The sequence below is a fragment of the Xenopus tropicalis genome, chromosome 7, assembly GCF_000004195.4.
Source record: "Xenopus tropicalis strain Nigerian chromosome 7, UCB_Xtro_10.0, whole genome shotgun sequence".
NCBI lineage: Eukaryota > Metazoa > Chordata > Amphibia > Anura > Pipidae > Xenopus > Xenopus tropicalis.
Window position 1 is genome coordinate 24,776,465 of NC_030683.2, and position 16,176 is coordinate 24,792,640.

The 16,176-nt window shown below is 39.4% G+C and overlaps 1 protein-coding gene across 1 annotated transcript in view; it reads left to right on the forward strand.

Annotated features, from left to right (window-relative positions):
- Window positions 1-16,176, forward strand: part of adam12 (ADAM metallopeptidase domain 12) — a 317,400-nt gene that overhangs the window by 168,542 nt on the left and 132,682 nt on the right. The window contains 1 exon segment of the mRNA NM_001040014.1: window positions 14,743-14,819. Within this exon segment, the coding sequence (NP_001035103.1) occupies window positions 14,743-14,819 (77 nt within the window).

Consider the following 16,176-nt stretch of genomic DNA (forward strand, 5'->3'; position numbering starts at 1 on the left):
AAAACAGTACCTGTACTTGATCCCAACTAAGATATAATTACCCCTTATTGGGGGCAGAACAGCCCTATTGGGTTTATTTCATGGTTAAAGGATTCCCTTTTCTCTGTAATAATAAAACAGAACCTGTACTTGATCCCAACTAAGATATAATTAATCCTTATTGGAGGCAAAACAATCCTATTGGATTTAATTAATGTTTTATTGATTTTTTAGTAGCCTTAAGGTATGGAGATCTAAATTAGTGAAATACCTTTTATCCGGAATACCCTTGGTCCCGAGCATTCTGGATAACAGGTCCTATACCTGTATTTATATGAACTGCTTATTATAGAGTGACATAAGCTGATCAGCTGTTTATATTGGTGCCTTTTTACTGAATTATATGAGTTCTTTCTTTCTTTCTTAGTTTATTCTATTGACCATACATACAAGTGTGATTTCGGAATAACAATAACCCGTTCGATGCCAGGTTGCCCCCGATTAATCCACTGGCTCTGCCCCTGTTACAGAGTGGACTTCCTAGGAGAGGAGGAGGCTAAGAGAAACGACCCTGCCAGCGATTAGCTACAAACGAATTTATTCCGCAGCTCATAAAGCCTTTACTAGGAATATGCTAAACTTTTATGTTAAACTGTGTGGGTTTACTGTCTGTGTATATAGAGATCACAGTTATTTCACAGCGAATCAGCCGCACAATCTATAATGCATGAATAGCGCTGGGAATATTGTCCTAGGCAAATATGAAGTGAGAATGCAAATTGGGAAAAAGTAAAAAACATTTGCACAGAGGGGATGAATAATGTACAGTGTGGGACAGTCCTTCTCACTTTGCCCTTATCCCCCAATGTGTATTTTAGCTAATAATGGCTCTTATGAGCGAGATAGTTTAGTCATTTAGAAGTATCTGAGTCATTGCTGCCTAAGAGGGGCCGCAGTCTATTTAGTCATTTTCCAGAAATGCAAATATAAATAGTGGTTTGCAGGGACGGTGCCTGTGGCTGAATAACCATGCAGCCCATACTCACAGACAGACTGTGCCTGTGGAACTGCTTCTCTCTGTCATGTGGCCGCGACGTGCTGTTTCTTGTGGTCACAATGAGCAAATACAGATGGAGGGAACAATTGATGGCACTCTATGTACATATAAGTTATTTTTTGTTTTTTTTATAGTGGTTCTCACTGTCAAATCAGCCCCATTTAAACCTTGGGTCATTCAGATTTGCCATCTGTTGTCTGAATAGAAGAGAGTTCTTTCATGTCCGAAGTTTGGTTCTAATTATATTTAATTTTGGAACATAATCATAATCCCTACATCTGACTCCGAGGTACACAGCTTCGGCAGTGTATAATCTATTGTGGCTATGTAATGCAGGGTGGAAATTAAAAGAGAAAATGAATGATAATGATGGAATCATTTGGACATAGGTTCTCTCAGTCGTGCGCTCTATGAATTATGTAGTAAAATTACATTTCAATTTGATTCAATGGTTAAAAAAAAAGGTGAAAATAATATCCCGGCTGCTTTTAGGTTTCTGTGCAGCTCATGTTAACATCAGCTTTTTTTGGACTTGATATTGTGAGCCGAGAAGTGAAGGGCAACCTAACATTGCAGTGAATGACAAAAGGAAACCCATTAGAGTTAAAGAGCCACAGCAAAGTGCACAAGAGAGAATTACCCTTTGCTAAGGGGTTATAGGGATCATTTATGTTGGCTGTGTGATGTTCCATGTGACGCTTTCCACCTATGGGAACGTAGGTGCACTTGCACCCCAAGGATATATAAATGGCCCCTTATGTAGCAATGTTTAGTTCAGTGATAGAGAGATTACAGAAATAGGCTCTGAAGAATGTACATCCGGTGTAAGTGGCAGACCCTCATAGGGGTAATTTACAGTTCCCTGTTGTTACAAAGTGCAAAAGAAGACTTTTTTTGCACTTTGCACACTACTTGGAGCATATGAAGAATAGCTACAGACCTCTTTGTGTTCCTTTTCAGAGCGTAGACCTGCGGCATGCAGCGCCACCTCAGGGGTCCTAGCCTAGCCTGAGGCAGCCAAGCCCCCTCGCTTCTCTCGCATTTAGATTTTTTGCATCAGAGGGCACATGCCCCATGAATCCAGCACCAACTGTGCTAAAATGGGTGGGCAGAGGGAGGTACTTAGGTGACCCTTCACCTGCCCCCTATCCACCTCTTACTTGCCCATCATTTTGTATCAGAGGGCACAACTGTCAGTGAGCTCCTACACTTGGGCCCCTGGGATAAGTAAGTGATCCCTCATGTGCGTGGACCCAGTTATTGTGAAGGTAATAGCTGAGCATCTATGGGGGCTTCTTACTTCTGCCTCAGAGCACTATAAAGTATGAATTCTTTATACAAGTTGAAATACCCAAAGGCTTATATATAAATCAGTGGGGGCTGATTTGCCCTAGGACAGTGACCTATAGCAAACAATCAGTGATTGGCTTTTTTCAGACAGCTGCAGGTAAAACAATGATTGTAATAATATGATTGGTTGCCATGGGTCAGGGGCAGGCCAGCAGGCTAGGGTTAGGCAGGAGAGGTTCCTGCCTGATGCCCCCCAATCGTTGTGCCCTAGGCAATTGCCTCTTCTGCCTACCCCTAGTTCCTGCCATGGGTTACTGCCCACAGGCAAATTTCCCCTGTGATGTGCCAAAGCCCCACAATTGCAATTGTGAATTAGGCATAATATGTGTTGTTAACTCTTAAATTAACTTCTATTATAATATAGAATGCCTTCCAAGTAACTTTGCAATTGGTATTCATTATTTTTTTTTATAGTATTTCAGTAATTGCCTTCTTTTTCTGCCTCTATGCAGTGTAAGAGGGGTCACAGACCCCAGCAGCTGAAACACTTTTGCTCTGAGAGGCTACACTTTAATTGTTATTATTACTTTTAATGACTTATCTTTATATTCAGGCCCTCTCCTGTTTATATTCAAGTTCCTCATTAAAACTACTGCAATGTAAATAAACCCTAGCAACCAGATAGCGGCTGAACAAAAAGCTTATTAACTAAAAAAAAAAAAACTACTAAATCTGAAAAAATGAAGACCAGTTGTAAATTGTCACAAATGTCTGTTTAAATCACCTGTTCTCCTACAGATAAGTGTCATAGATTGAAAGAATGACGGTGGTAGGGCTAGGATTCCAGGGTTTTTTTCTACCCCTAAAAGGCAGTCAATTGTGTGAAACGTTCAATAAGAAGTGATTTTCAGTGAATGACTATGAAGCTTATAGCAATCAGGATACGTGGAGCTTTCCTTACGTGAGATTTCCTGCAGCTCAAGATATCCTGAGTTAGCTTTCTCAGTGCAGCCTGCGGAACAATGCTTTTTCAATGAAGTTTCACAGATAACATACGAGAAAATGAGATTTCCTTCTCCGGAGAATTTCTGAGGCAGATAGAAGGTACAGTAACCATATGTAGTCTATCTCCAGCAGTAACTATGTTCTGAGTACAAGCGCTTGTACTGGTACCGAGGCCGACTTTGTTTTCTGTAGCATTTTTCTTTTCAGTGTGACTCTGCTTCCATTCTTGCTAGATTCTGCTTAGACAATAAAGCTATATGTAGCAGATGCATTTAGATGGTTTCTACTTTGCATACAAATAAGGAGGGGATTGCTTCATTTAAAATGCTTTCCATTAGAATATTATACAGGTATGGGATCCCTTATACGGAAACCTTATCCAGAAAGCTCCGAATAACGGAAAGCTCATCTCCCATAGACTCCATTTTAATCAAATAATTTAGAATTTTAAAACTGATTTCCTTTTCCTCTGTAGTAATAAAACAGTACCTTGTACTTGATCCCAACTAAGGTATAATTACCCCTTATTGGGGGCAGAACAGCCCTATTGGGTTTATTTCATGGTTAAATGATTCCCTTTTCTCTGTAATAATAAAACAGTACCTGTACTTGATCCCAACTAAGATATAATTACCCCTTATTGGGGGCAGAACAGCCCTATTGGGTTTATTTCATGGTTAAATGATTCCCTTTTCTCTGTAATAATAAAACAGTACCTGTACTTGATCCCAACTAAGATATAATTACCCCTTATTGGGGGCAGAACAGCCCTATTGGGTTTATTTCATGGTTAAATGATTCCCTTTTCTCTGTAATAATAAAACAGTACCTGTACTTGATCCCAACTAAGATATAATTACCCCTTATTGGGGGCAGAACAGCCCTATTGGGTTTATTTAATGGTTAAATGATTCCCTTTTCTCTGTAATAATAAAACAGTACCTGTACTTGATCCCAACTAAGATATAATTACCCCTTATTGGGGCAGAACAGCCCTATTGGGTTTATTTAATGGTTAAATGATTCCCTTTTCTCTGTAATAATAAAACAGTACCTGTACTTGATCCCAACTAAGATATAATTACCCCTTATTGGGGGCAGAACAGCCCTATTGGGTTCATTTCATGGTTAAATGATTCCCTTTTCTCTGTAATAATAAAACAGTACCTTGTAATGGATCCCAATGGATATAAATAATCCTTATTGGATGCAAAACAATCCTATTGGGTTCAATTAATGTTTTATTAATTTTTTTAGTAGACTTAAGGTATGGAGATCCAAATTACGGAAAGACCCCTTATCCCGAATACCCTTGATCCCGAGCATTCTGGATAATGGGTCCTATACCTGTACATAATATGGGAAGCTCTGACCAGGTATGAAGGGTTAATTAAGTTTTGTTGTTGTTTATAGGGGCAGTACCCTACTTAAGAGAGGGACAAATCAAGTGACAGGTAGTAAAGCCCCTTTCTGATCCAGCAGCCTGAAGAAGCAGCAGACCACCTTCCTGCCTGGTGATTTGAAGGAGAGGCAGTGAGATTTTTTCCTTGGGTTTGACTCTTTGGTAAACTTGGGGTTAGTGGTACTGTATATATATCACAGGAGTATGCTTGCCAGAGAGAAAATAGGTCAATATTCCCTATTTGGTAGAGTTCGATTGGTTGTCTTTGTGTAATGGTCCCTGTGGCCTTTTTTTAAATTGACCCTTGGCTCCCAATGTCTTTATTTAGCTTAATAACTAGGGATGTACCTAATCCACTGTTGTATGATCCGGCCGAATCCTTTGGCTGAAGATTTGGCTGAATACCGAAACGAATCTGAATTCTAATTTGCATATGCAAATTAGGACAAGGGCAGATTAAAGAGAACCATGCGCTTTGCACGGGGTGAAAAAATTCACCTTCCGTGCAAAAGTCACATGGTTTTAGGGATTTGGATTCAGTTTAGCCACAAACATGGATTCAGTTGAATATGAATCATCCTGAAAAAGGCCTAATCTTGGCCAAATCCCAAACCAAATCCTGGATTCATAGTAACTATACTTAATACAGGATTAAATGGAAGGTTTGAATTTGGAATAAGACGACCGGTGGCTTTGACACTGCCGGGGTCATGCTCTTTCTTGGTTCTATATATGCTGATCAGACACGCTGTGCTACACTGATGAAGCCCCCGATAAGGGCACAACTGGTCTGCAGATGGGATCCAATCAGTACCTGCCCCTGGCTTTGCTTTAAAAGCAAGTGGTTAAGTCAATCCTAGAGGGTATTCAATGAAAATGGAAATTTTAAGAGCAAAACTAAGTTTCCTTTCCAGCATTTCACCTGCTTTGCACACAGTAAATATGAGGAGGGAGTCTACTTACTTGACATGCTTTTCATGGATGACAATACACAGGGTTGTAACTGGTTCCCGAGCCAATGGGCTTGCCAGTTTGTTCCATGGAAGTAGCATTGCCAAGGTGGAACTTTTTCGCATATTATATTTATAATACAGCAATTTGCATTGCTAATTCTGTCAAATCAAATGTTAATATGTCATAGTGACTAGAATAAATAAACAGCGCTTCTCCGTCACCTATATGTCACCTGCTTGAAGCTCAGGCCAATGCTGGCATTATAATGAAGGTGACATTTACTTAACCAATGCCATTTCATGCATATTTGCAAAGAGAATTTACTTGGCAGTAAGAAAGGGCAGTGCCGTGTATTTCTGACTGCATTCGATCAAGCAGGCCAAACCGATAAGGATTCCCTCCATGTGGGGAGAAGCTTTCTGTGCCCTGCACTAAATTTTTATATGGTCAAGTATATGAGCTAAAGAAATATAGATATTAAGTGATAAATGGCTATGGGAACAGATGAATTACTGCTGGTGAGCAACAAAACCTTTTTCCTGGATACTTACAATTGCAATTATACAGGCCCGGACTGGCAATCTGTGGGTTCTGGCAAATGCCAGAGGGGCTGCTGTAAGATGCCATAGACAGTCACTATTTATTGGGCTGCTGGGGGGCTGTTTGGGCCTCTGTGTATTTGAAATGAATATATATATATATACTGTATATACACACATGTATAAATATTTATATATACATATATATGTACATATAAAATATATTCTTTTCATTGCCCTTTTCACATATTTTTATCTTTATTTTGCCCATTAATAAGGCCTCCAGAAATGAAGCCACATGAGAGCTTGTTTAGTACAGGTTTGCATCATTATCTTCTCTGCCAAGCCCATATTTCCCCTTAATCCCCCTTGTATATTATTCATATTTCTGTGTTTTTCCTGGAAGGTATCCTAGCACATCCTGTTATGAAGGGCAATGTAAGAAAAGCTGCTAATAATTCTCCAGCCCCGTTCAGTAGCTTAGTGTCTCTATAGTGTTCCATGGGCAGATCTTGCTAATGTGGGGGGTGCACAGGCAATAAATGCTAGCAAAGAAGGGTGTATAGAAGAGTAGTAATTCTGGTTTACTGCCTTGTAAAAGCCATATTTTATTGATATTGCAGGTGGATCTGTGTGTTTATTATGAATAATAAAATTATAATAATTATCTTATTGGCTACAGGTTGGTCCTAGACCAGCCCACTTCAACAATGGTTATACTCAGTATAAAGAAGTCACTACAATAAGGTCTGTTGAAAATGGGTATTTTCAACCAACATGGTCCTTTTGAGAAACCCCATATCTTCTGAACACAGCGCATTTCACATTCAACTGAAAGAGAAGCAGCTTTCTGTTTTGGGGGGTCCACAGAAATACAAATGTGGCAGGGACCTAAAAGCTTGCGTCTGGTGGAACCCTCCTAAAAATTCTTTATAGCAGGGATAATACACATCCCTCCATAATACATAAGGGGTCATTTAAGAATACATGTACAATCTACAATTTCAGACACAATTTTCCAAGTTTTATCCTAGAATACAGTATTTTTCTGATGCAATTTCTGCACATTTTGATGAATTGGATACAATTGTCCTGAACATTTTTGAAGTTAGACCTGCATCACATCATGTCTGCATGTAGTTCTTCAGGCACAAGTCTTATGCGCCTCTTGAATGTTGTGGGAACCCTGGAATTACTGCCAGCATGAAAGTGGTACTAGCTACAGGGTTTCCCTACATCAATAGATACACTTGTGCACAATTTGGAACAGACGATGAGACAGACACCGTGCACAACTATAAGGAAGTACAAGGAGCATCTTAATGAACTCCATTAATGCTACTACTATTAACTACTGTGTCCATTTTAGGTCAATTGCAGTTGCGGTTAATTATATCTTAGTTGGGATCAAGTACAGGTACTGTTTTATTATTACAGAGAAAAGGGAATCATTTAACCATTAAATAAACCCAATAGGGCTGTTCTGCCCCCAATAAGGGGTAATTATATCTTAGTTGGGATCAAGTACAGGTACTGTTTTATTATTACAGAGAAAAGGGAATCATTTAACCATTAAATAAACCCAATAGGGCTGTTCTGCCCCCAATAAGGGGTAATTATATCTTAGTTGGGATCAAGTACAGGTACTGTTTTATTATTACAGAGAAAAAGGAAATCATTTAACCATTAAATAAACCCAATAGGACTGTTCTGCCCCCAATAAGGGGTAATTATAGCTTAGTTGGGATCAAGTACAGGTACTGTTTTATTATTACAGAGAAAAAGGAAATCATTTTTAAAAATTTGAATTATTTGCTTATAATGGAGTCTATGGGAGATGGCCTTTCCGTAATTCGGAACTTTCTGTATTATGGGTTTTCTGATAAGGGGTCCGATACCTGTACTACAAAACTATATTTTTGAGGAAAGTAAATGGTTTATTTAGTTGAAGCAGTGTTTACATGGTCTGTTTAAAAAAAAAGGCCTGCAATGTTTAGGGTACAGTTTCTCTTTAATCTTCCAAAATAACAGTTTTTTTCACATAAGCAACAAAAAACCCTCCTCTCCTCTTGTACTTCTACAGCCATGCTATCTGGGCTGCCCATATGAGCCATTAAAGGAGAATGAGTGATTTGGCACCCCCAGTGATTTTGTTCATGTACCTGATACCCCAGGCTGGGGCTCCTGTTAGCAGAAAACTTCTTTGGACCGGGGTATTTCTTCAGAAGTTTTTCAATGTAACATTTTTTCCTCTGCTCTCTTTTTTTGCCGGGCACTGGCTTCCATTCTGCTGTGCTTGTGCCTGTCTGCACTGGAACCAAAAGAAGACAGAAGAATCCAGACAAGATGGAGACAAGGATATAGCCTGGGCCGGTGCAGTTTGTAGCAAATAGAAGCACTGTCCCAGGGTATCAGGAAAGGGATTTTAATCACTGGGGGTTCCTAACATTTTAGCACCCCCAGTGATTTAAAACTTTAGTAATCCGGGAGGCAGGGTCTCACTGATTCCACCCACATTGAATGTAAATAGTCCAGTTAGTAAGAGTAAGTGTAAAATGAACCCATTCTATATTTGCACTGTTTAATATTTGTTGCAATGTATTAAAGGTTGTAAATACTGCCAGGGAAATCTGTGGATTCTGGAAAATGCCAGAAGGGATGCTTTAAGATGCCGTAGACAGTCACTATTTACTGATGTTTGGGCCTCTGTGTACAGTCCAGACCTGAATATTGCCCCTCCATTGTGCCCAGACTGTAAGGAACAGTCTGTATTCACCCTCTTTGTACTATAACATAAGCACTTCTTGATTCACATAAATAACAGTTTGACAAATCAATGTGAATTATCATATTTCTCTGCCTGCGTAATGTTGAGAAATGATGCTGTTATTGGGGAAAGGGCCAGGCCATGGCTCAGTATCATCACAGCGTATCACTCAGGAGAGACATTTAACCAGACAGGATTCATATCAAGGATTGATACCCACCCTTATGGGAAGAGACAGGCAGGGTCCCATCCAATGTTGATTCATGGGGAAATGTAATTGAAATATTCCCGTTGTAAAGGAATGTTTCATGTGAAGGTAAAATTGATAGGTAATAATTCCAGTATGATTATTTTTCACTACATCTGGATTGAGATCAGCAGAAATGAGAATTTGTGAAGGATTCTGGTAGATGGAATTATTTGGTTTTTTTCCATACTTATTATTTTCAATGATGTTGCCAGGTGAAATACATATTAATTACCTGCCTTCCCATTATCAGCAATGAGAAACTTCTACTGAAGGACTATGATCTGGGCTGGCTTGGTAGGGTGCCCCTTGCTGCAAATCATTTAACTCATCAATGTGTAGTTACTGTACAGTATTGACTTGCTCATTTACTACTCAGTGAGTATATTCTATATCTGGTGTGCATATTCCGTGAGACATTGGGGACTGTTACTTCCAGTGTGCTGCTCTGTACAGCCAATCACTATGGTCGCCCATACAGACGTATTTAGTGCCTCGTCCTTGGGCAAGAATGAAGAGAATTAACATGCTTGCATGTCACAGTGACTTGGAGTACATTGCCTAACACTACAACCAATTAATCATTTCATAATTTAATTTAGTGCATATTTAAATAATTTTGTGCTGTGCTTGCCAAAGCAATTTCACTGCTGTCTACCAGAGACCTTGAAAGGCGTAATTTCCTACACTCACAACATGAGAGCAAGAGGGGAGGTCAAAATGCGTGACTGCATGACACGTGACATGAATGTAATGTAGTAAATGCATATATAACTGTTTCTGTTAAATGATATGAGGTCTTTTGTAAACAGAGCCCTCTAATATTACTGTTTCATTCTGTAACCCTGGTTTAAAAAAACCACTGTCACTGGGGGTGGCAATATGTCTGGCACCCCAGCAACTGTAATCCCTTACCTTCTACCTGGAGCCCCTCTTTTTTTAAAAAGAGCCCTGGTTTAGAGTACTTTCCTGGAGAGCCAGGGGATGCTGCCACCATCTTGGCCCAGGCTTCCACTGCAGAAGTTTATACTTCAGAAAAGTTCTGTACTGCACGTGCTAAACCTGCATTATGGGCTATGGCAGTGCTGTGCAACTGGCGGCCCGTGGGCCCGTGTGCCATACTCTGCCTACCCTATGATGCCTGTGGGAGATGAACCTGGCAGGGGTTTGTTCTGGGAGTTTGTTAGCAGTTGGAAATAGCCATTAAATGGTCCCTAAGGTGTGTAATTATGTGCTGGGGGTTGCTGTGCTATCCACAGGGGAGGAGGAGGCATATGGATTTAAGGGTGTGAATGTGACATAATATGACATATATGACATAATATAATTCTTTAACATATGAATGATGGTTGATATCCCTGCAGCGACCATTGTGATAAAATGGGTGTGGTTTGAAGTGGGTGTGGTTTAAAATGGGCTTCCATTAGCGGCCGTCCACCATTTATGCGAGAGAAATTCCGGCTCTCGGCACCGCAGAAGTTGGACAGCACTGGGCTAGGGCACTTTTTAAAGAAGTGTGTGGGTATCACTTTTTCCAAGCTGGTAGTAATACTTTGGAGTCTATGGACGTTTTTCGCAGTGAATCCTGCCAAAAAACCTGCAGTATCCAAATATACACACCTGCCCACTAGCAACCAGACTATCACACGATACCTGGCTTTATCACTATTTTTGCTTTTGTTTAAAGTTCAGTATTTAGCATGCAGTATTGCATTCCTTTGTTGTAAATCCCCTCTTTGTTCTAATATTGTTAAGGGCTAAATAGCTTGCACTATTTAAATAGCACTATGTAAATAAATATGACAATGATAATGATAATGATGAAATAATCTATAAATATTTAATTTGTACAGATATCCAAAGCATACAGAATGCATAAACATGCATACATGCAATGAAAACAAAAGAACAAGAAAATAAATACTGCCATAAATCATTGGATATATTAAGGTTTATTGCTTTTTGGTCCCAGAAGGGGCACGGAGGAGTATAACTGATTAATTACTAGTTATTGTATCTGCTGAAGTCGCTATGGATGTACTATGCATTCCCAAGCTTCAGATATTGCTTGCCAGGATTGACCTATAGAAGAGCTGATAAAGCCCTGCTTGACAGAGATTATAGTTGGAAGGAGGAGGCACTGAGATCCTTTGTGATATGATCTACACTATTTGGCCAAAAGTATATGGATGCCCCTAGCATTTGGCTATAGAAGGCGCACCCATCATTGCCAGCCATTCTTGTCAACTCCATGCATCCTACTTTGCAGCAACAGCTAGTGGAAGGCCCTTTCTTGTTTCAGCAGAAGAATAATCCTTTAATCAAAGTAAGGTCCATACAGAACTGGCTTGCAGAAAAGGAGCGGAATGTGATATGGCTGCAATAAAGCACCCAGGAATAATAGACAGGACAGATGCCTGGCAAATGGGAACAACTTGATGGCAGGTAGAAGCTAAGGCAGAAGGTAGGAACTTGCAGGGGTGTGGTTAACTGGCAAGCAAGACATGGTACACACTGTATTATAGGATGCACTGTGCAATAGGATACGGCTGGCAGCAAGGGTAAAGAACAGCAGGGGGTGGAGCAGTAACAATATTGCCATGATTCACTGGTGTCAAGTGTAAAGGTCCCCATACACGAGGCGATTTCACTCACTGTGCGGCGAACGATTATATCGACAAACGATCGTATGGCGATCGGTTTTCCATACGATATGCCATCCATAGGCAACGATAATTTGCAAAAGATTTCATCGTATCATTATCGTAAAATACGTACGATCGTACATCTACGTACGATCCAATGTCGTGGCGGAAGCGGTATTTACAGGAAACAGGAAGTGATGTAACATGAAGTGATGTAACAAAAAAAAATGTTTTATTACAGATCCAAAAGTTTTCGTATACGAGCCATTAAGTTCTGCAAAGAACGAACGTTTATGAACGTTTATGTTCGTGTTATGTTCGTTGACTTCCGCTGCTGGCAATCATGACATGCGCAGAGAACAATCGTTCGAAGACAAATGTCTGACGCTCACACCAACTGGCAGATTTTATCGTTAAACGACTAAAATTTTTAAACCTGCCCGATCGATTTTGGGGACAATAATGTCGGGTCGATTAGTGGGCCGACGATCGCTCGCACACCATCAACTATACGATAACTTAACGATATTATCGGATCGTTCGGGAAACGGTAGTTTGACGGTAAATAATTGGCCCTTGTATGGGGGCCTTAAGTCTGAACCGTTCCTTGGCTTGCTGTTTCAAATGCAATGGCCCTAACGTCACTGAACTGGAATGCCAATACAAGCCAGGCCTGATCCCCAACATCAACGCACAACATGATGTATGAATGGAAGCAAATCCTACCAACAATGTTCTGACATCAGCAGAAAGCTTCCCCAAAAGAGTGGGTAAAGTCTGTTTCAGTCTTCATATTAATACCCTTGGTTTTAGAATTAGATGTTGGACAGGCAGGTGTCCACATACTTGTGTATTGCGTATATTGGGTCCAAGTTTCTGTGGCAGTAAGGGCTAAAAAATATGTGCATGTTTTCCTTTAAAACACAATAGAATTTAAGCTCCGTTGAGCTTTAATATGTGCTTCTCTATCTTAAATCTGGCTAAAATAGCAGACAGTAACAATAGTCTGTTGTCATGGCCACCAGCATTTCTTGAATAGAAAATTACTAATTGCAATAATACTAAACAGACCATAAATATGAAAGTGTCCAGTGTAATAAAGGAGAACAAGGTTTAAAACCAGGCTCCTATAAGATATTGTGTTGTAGCAATGATTATCATTAAAGCCACACTCTTGTGCTTGGATGAAATAAGATTCAGAAAGAATAACCGTCGATCTTAAAGTGTTTGCAGATGAAAATTCTTCTGGACGTTCAGTGAAGGATTCCTGTAAATTGAACGGCGTTGTGCGCTTGATCAGGAAATGAGACTGTTTAGTACCACTTAATATCGCTGAGGCCAGTCATCAGATAACTAGCTGAGGTTAGGCACTGAAGTGAGAAACTTGGCTAATCATAATATTTTCTTGGAAAGAGGCCTTTGAGGTAGAGTTGGGAGCTAGATGCAAAGCAAAGCACACTCCCAGTTGGAGAAATGATGAATGGGGATGGAATCTGAGAATGTGGCAACAGAATTATGGAAACAATTACTCTCAGCCTTTCGAGAGCATCATGCAAGCAGGCAGAGGATGTAAGAAGGTCTGTCAAAGGCTTAGGGAGGCAGCACACTGCTCTTGGTTGATGAAGAGCAAACATTCAAAGATATTTTCCGACCCTTTTTTCCCAATATAACTGTTAAAATTGATTTATTCACAGTTGCAGACGTATGGGGCATGTGCTAAAAATAAGTTGCAACAATATCATTAATAGCCCTTGTGTATGATTCAGCTGGTGCAAGTACAAGCACCTATAGGACCTACATGCAAAGGGATGCCTGGAATTACCAACGTCTCAAGGCTGCTTTAAGTTATAGGGTTTCCTTACACCAGGCCTAGTGTTGTGGATTGCTATAGTAAATAAACCCTCCTGTGCTCAAAAGTAGCATTTTTACCATTTTTTATGCCAATTTGGCACCATTCACTAGCTTCAAGAAATATTATCCTTAGACAAGTAATATTATAGCAGCTCATACAAATAAACATAAAAATAATTAGCTAAAGATAAATATGGTTCTATGACCTGTAAACCCTCGAACAAGAGGACTGTGCAAGACACAAAATTGCATCCATTAAGACCCTATACACAAGGGTACTTGTATGTCCATTAAAGGGAGCGTTGGCACAAAGGAGCCTGGGATTAAAGGGTTCTTATTGCAGAACCTGCACTCTCAATGGGGGAAACAATAAGATAACGTATCGAGTGCTGTGGCCCCTCACTGGGAGGGAGCTCTGCAATGTTTTGTGAGCATCATTATAAAGTACTTCTGTAAGTGCAATATTCTATTGAGATATTAAATTGTTTAAACATACTGCCTATGAGATCCTTTTATCTTCCATATTAACTATGCAAGAAGCAATACGGAGTTTCCTGGATCTATATTGATATGTATCACTATATGCATAATAAGTCTGTGAGTAGAATGAAAGTAGCTGCAATCCAGACAGTGTTTCCTGTTGACAGCACCAACGCGTTTTGCCAAATAGGCTTTCTCAAGGTGATTGACATCATTGTGGTCCAAGCCTCTTTATAGTTCTAGTTTAAGAAGCAATACAGAGTTTCCTGGATCTATATTAATATGCATCATAATCGGTTTAAGTCTGTGAGTAGAATGGCATTCCTATAATAGGACTTTACCTTACATTGAACTCACACTTTATAGGAAAACTATACCCCCAGAATGAATACTTATCCAACAGATAGTTCATATTATGTTAAGTGACCTATTAAAGAATCTTACCAAACTGGGAAATATATATATCAGTAAATATTGGCCTTTTACATTTTGAGAATTCTGACAATTCACTTACTTGTTTGAACAGGATCACTGTTACTACCATGGAAAGGTAGAAGGCTACTCTGAATCATCCGTCAGCGTCAGCTCTTGCTCAGGCCTCAGGTAAGGGTCATTTCAATTTCTTTAAGTTCAACCTACAACTACCTTTCTTGTATACTGAGGAATAATCTCTTCCTTTCTCTGTCTCTCCCCCCTTTCTGTATACATCTATATATTTGGACTAAAACAACTCACGTGGTGATGAACTGTAGAACAACCTTTTACATCATTAAGTTTAAAGGGAAAGGGCAATTCTTGGATTGTTCCCAGCATACCCCAACATATTATCAAGATTTAAAGCATAGTGGGAGCTGTAGTCTGTCAGTATCAGGACTGGGTTAGTAGAACAACATTGCAGAGCTTTAATTACCTCTTTGTGGCAGACCAAATACATACAGATTAGTTAACAAAACTACAGCCAATCAGGCACACTTGCCAATGTGTTTGAGACATGAAGGGCCAATTTGAAAATACCACATATAGATAATATGATCATGATACCACATATAGGGGCAGATTTATCAAAATGTGATAAATAGATTTTAATACATAAAACTCACCTACCTTTTATTCATTCCTATGGGATTTTTAGAAGTGTATTTATCAATGGGTGAAAGTTAAAACTCACCAATTAATAATTATGCTTCTTAAAATTCCATAGGAATGAATAGAACATGGGTGAGTTTTATGTATTAAGCTCTAAACTCACATTTTCATAAATCTGCCCCATAAATCATAAAGATACCACATATAGATGATATGATAATCATACCACATATAGAAGAGTAGGGGGAAGAAAAAGAACTTCTATATATATAGAAAGCTTGGGGTTAATTCAATAAAGAATTGGTCCACCTTTTAGTTAACCTTTAGTATGTTATAGAATGCCCTATTCTTGGCAACTTTTCATTATCTATTTTTTACAGTTTTTTTTAATGATTTTCCTTCTTCTTACTCTTTTCAACTTTCAAATAGGAGTCACTGACTCCAGGGGCCAAAAAACTGTTGCTCTGTGAGGCTACAATTCAACTGGATAGCTACTGAACAAAAAGCTAAATACATACCAGCTAAATAAAGACCAGCTCAAATTGGCTCAGAATAGTAATATCTACATGATACTAAGAGTGAATCAAAAGATAGAGCTACCTCTTTAAAGGAAAAGGAAAGTTTAAATCACTGGGGGTGGTGCCAAATGCTAGACATCTCCTCCCCCCACCCCCTAGTGATTGTATTTACTTACTGATAAGAAAACTGCACCAGCCCAGGGGTACATTTCAATGAGCACCATGGAGTAACCTTCCTCCTTCTTCTTCTTTATTCTTGGCATGGGTGTGAGTGCAGTACAGTAAAAAAGTAGAACGTTATAGATTCAGTTTGAAGGCACAATATCTATGCTAACTATTTATGGAATGGAAGTAGG